Source organism: Rhincodon typus, unplaced genomic scaffold (genome assembly GCF_021869965.1).
Source record: "Rhincodon typus isolate 14 unplaced genomic scaffold, sRhiTyp1.1 hic_rhity00003179, whole genome shotgun sequence".
In the NCBI taxonomy this organism is placed as follows: Eukaryota; Metazoa; Chordata; class Chondrichthyes; order Orectolobiformes; family Rhincodontidae; genus Rhincodon; species Rhincodon typus.
Window position 1 is genome coordinate 10,354 of NW_025968817.1, and position 3,317 is coordinate 13,670.

At 57.4% G+C, this 3,317-nt stretch overlaps 1 protein-coding gene across 1 annotated transcript in view; it reads right to left on the reverse strand.

Annotated features, from left to right (window-relative positions):
- The window catches only part of supt16h (SPT16 homolog, facilitates chromatin remodeling subunit), a 16,185-nt gene that overhangs the window by 6,556 nt on the left and 6,312 nt on the right, over window positions 1–3,317 (reverse strand). Inside the window, exons 8-11 of the mRNA XM_048593584.1 lie at window positions 2,730–2,842; window positions 974–1,049; window positions 478–647; window positions 65–194 (exon numbers count right to left, since the gene is read on the reverse strand). Of these exons, the coding sequence (XP_048449541.1) occupies window positions 65–194; window positions 478–647; window positions 974–1,049; window positions 2,730–2,842 (489 nt within the window). The remainder of the gene's footprint in view (window positions 1–64; window positions 195–477; window positions 648–973; window positions 1,050–2,729; window positions 2,843–3,317) is intronic.

Genomic DNA, 3,317 nt, shown 5'->3' on the forward strand with positions numbered 1-3,317 from the left:
GGGGGGGGTGACAGGGACAGTTCAGCACCGCCTCATGTATGCCCCTGAGTAAAACAGCACATACATCACCCTCAGGCTCCAGGAACGACCACCCGCCTTGCTCGAAGAACCCCTCAGGGTCATCCACAATCGTTTTCATTATCTTCGTCCAGTTCAGGGACTGTACACCCTCCGTATACTTCAGGTCACAGGAGCTGCAGGGCAGACATCGACAAACTCTCACACCCAGGCAGCTCTGCTTTCTACACAGCACCACACTCCCACACACAGGAAAACTCCCTCTACACACACTGTCCCCACTCCCCACCGCCCTCCCCACCATCAAACACTCCCAGGGACGGGGACGGGGACGGCGTGGGATCGGGGACAGCGCGGGGTCGGGGACGGCGACGGCAACGGCGTACGATCGGGGGGGCAGGGACGGGGGAATGGGGACAGCGCGGGGTTAGAGGAATGGGGTAAGGCCCAGATGCCTACTTGAGCCACTCCTTGATGGGGTCGAACGAAGCCACAGGGATGGCGTTGATCATGGTCACTTTCTTGCTGTAGTCCTTGTAGACGATGACCATGTCGAAGTTCTTCAGGTGGAACTGGACCCTCTCAAAGTGAACCAACTCCACCTCGTCCAGAGTTACCACAAACGGGGGCTGGTTGGGGGGGAGCACGACCGAGAGAGTTAGTGTGTGTAAACACCAAGCTTCTTCACCCAGGACCGCACCCCCTCCCCCTGTCACCCCAAACACCATGCCCCCGCGATCCGCACCCACTCTCCCCTCCCCCTGACACCCCAAACCCCCTTCCCGCGACCCCCACCCACTCTCCCCACCACCTCACCCCGTGACATCCCACCCCTGCCCCGCGACCCCCACCGACTCTCCCCACCACCTCACAACCCCGTGACCCTCTCCTTCCCCCACGACATCCCACCCCTCCTCCCCCTTGCGACCCCCAGCAGCCCCACGGTCACACTCACCCACTCAGTCACGTTCACAAGGGAACTGCTGGTTGGCTGAAGCATGCAGGTGCTTCTGTAAGGGGCTCCGTTGAACCTGGAGAGGGAGAAGGGAACCAGAGCGGGAGAGAGACAGAACGCTTGAGACACAGAGAGACGGGAGCGGGGATGGTGTGGGGGGAGAGAGAGAGAGACAGAGCGCACACAACAGTGTGTAAGAGACGGAACACGGGCGCACGGGAGAGAGAGGGAGGGAGACAGGGAGACGGAGAGAGTGGGGGAGAGAGAGGGAGGGAGACGGGGAGAGTAGGAGAGGGAAAAGGGGCGAGGAAGAGAGCGCGGGAGGCAGACAGTGTCCTGATATTGCGTGTGTTAAGAAGGGGACAGACACAGGATCAGTTTTATATCGGTAGAGCTGGTCTTTGTGGACGTGGTGCTATCAGGGGAATCTGGGAGGCTGCTCGTAAACACCTTAATCAGGTATTCCAACTCTCCCCAAGCAAAGAGGCACCGGGATGGGAGGGGCAATGAACAAACATTTAAAAAACAGTGACGGGGGGGGATACCAGCGACAAAATTGGGAACAGCGTGTCCGTCAGCGAGTGCGTGGGCCTCGAGGCTTCGCTGATCAATAACAAGGGGCAGAGCTGGGTTAAGGTGGCTGGTTTCAGGCTGGCAATCTGTAACTCAGTGGAGTGCTACAGGGCCATCACTGCTGGGACCACAATTATTTCCTGTATATAGTCACAGAGCCGTACAGCGCGGAAACAGACCCTTCGGCCCAACCCGTCCGTGCTGACCCAGATATCCTAAATTAATCCAGTCCCATTTACCAGCATTTGGCCCCTATCCCTCTAAACCCTCCCTATCCATGTCCCCATCCAGATGCCTTTTAAATGCTGTAACTGTACCAGCTCCCACCCACTTCCTCTGGCAGCTCGTTCCATACACGCACCACCCTCTGTGTGAAAAAGTTACCCCCTCAGGTCCCCTTTCCCCTCTCACCTTAAACCTATGCCCCTCTAGTTTTGGGCTCCCTTCCCCCTGGGGGGGAAAAGACCTTGTCTATTTACCCCATCCATGCCCCTCACGATTTTATAAACCCCTATAAGGTCACCCCCTCAGCCCCTGACGCTCCGGGGAAAACAGCCCGAGCATCTCCCTGTAGCTCAAACCCTCCAACATCGTTGTAAATCCTTTCTGAACCCTTTCAAGTTTCACAACATCCTTCCTATAGCAGAATTGAATGCAGATGGAATGTAATGTTGGGGGTGAAGTGTGAGACTGTTCACTTTGGCAGCAAGAGGAGAGGAGCTGAGCTGAATATTATTTAAATGGAGAAAGACTGAAGAAAGCTCTGGATCAAAGGGACTGAGGGTGAGGGGGTACTCCTCACCCAGCAATTACAAAAAGCTAGCATCCAAGCTCAGTGGGGAACGGGAATGACATTACCTTCTCTCCGAGAGGGTGAGCGAGTCTATGGGGTTCTTGACCGCATGGAGGACAGGGGCTGTCGGGGCTGGGGCACTGAGGATGTTCGAGGCCGAGATAGAGAGAGGGAGAGGTTTGTAATCGGGAAGGGGGATCGAGGGGGAGAAAGGGCAGCAGACTGGGAGGTGAGGACGATCAGATCAGCCATGATCTCAGTGAATGGCACAGCAGACTCAAATGGGCTGAAAGGCCTGATGGTTTAACCCTGGGGGAGTACGAACATCAGCTGGGGTGTTAACGGGAGGGGCAGGGCGTGGGTCTTCGGTGGTGACAGGGAGAAACTTACCCCAGGTCCCGAAATGGGACCTCGAACTCGAGCTCCTCCTTGGTCAGGGCCTCCACCTTCTCGATGAAATTTTTGAAAGCTGTTTTCAGTTTGTGCCTCATCTCCCTCTCCAACTACAGAGGCAGAGAGAGAGACAGTTCGTGTCAGCCTCTCAGCTTTCTATCCAAACCCCCCCTTCGCCCCGGACCCCGGGTACCCACCCCGACCCCCCCGCCCTTCACCCAGGACCCCGGGTACATACACTGACCCCGCGACCCTTCACCCTGACCCCACGACCCTTCACCCAGGACCCCAGGTACATACCCTGACCCCACGACCCTTCACCCAGGACCCCGGGTACATACACTGACCCCGCGACCCTTCACCCTGGCCCCCAGATACATATATTGACCCCGCGACCTGTCACCCCTGATGCATACACTGACCCCGTGACCCTTCACCCTGGATACATACACTGATCGTGTGACCCAGTGACCCTCACCCCGACCCCTCAGCTTCAAACAGGAGTAGGCCATTCGGTCCTCACGCTGGCCGTGCTATCCTATAAAGGTCAGGGCTGATCATCGCCAGGCCTCAGCTCCTCATCCA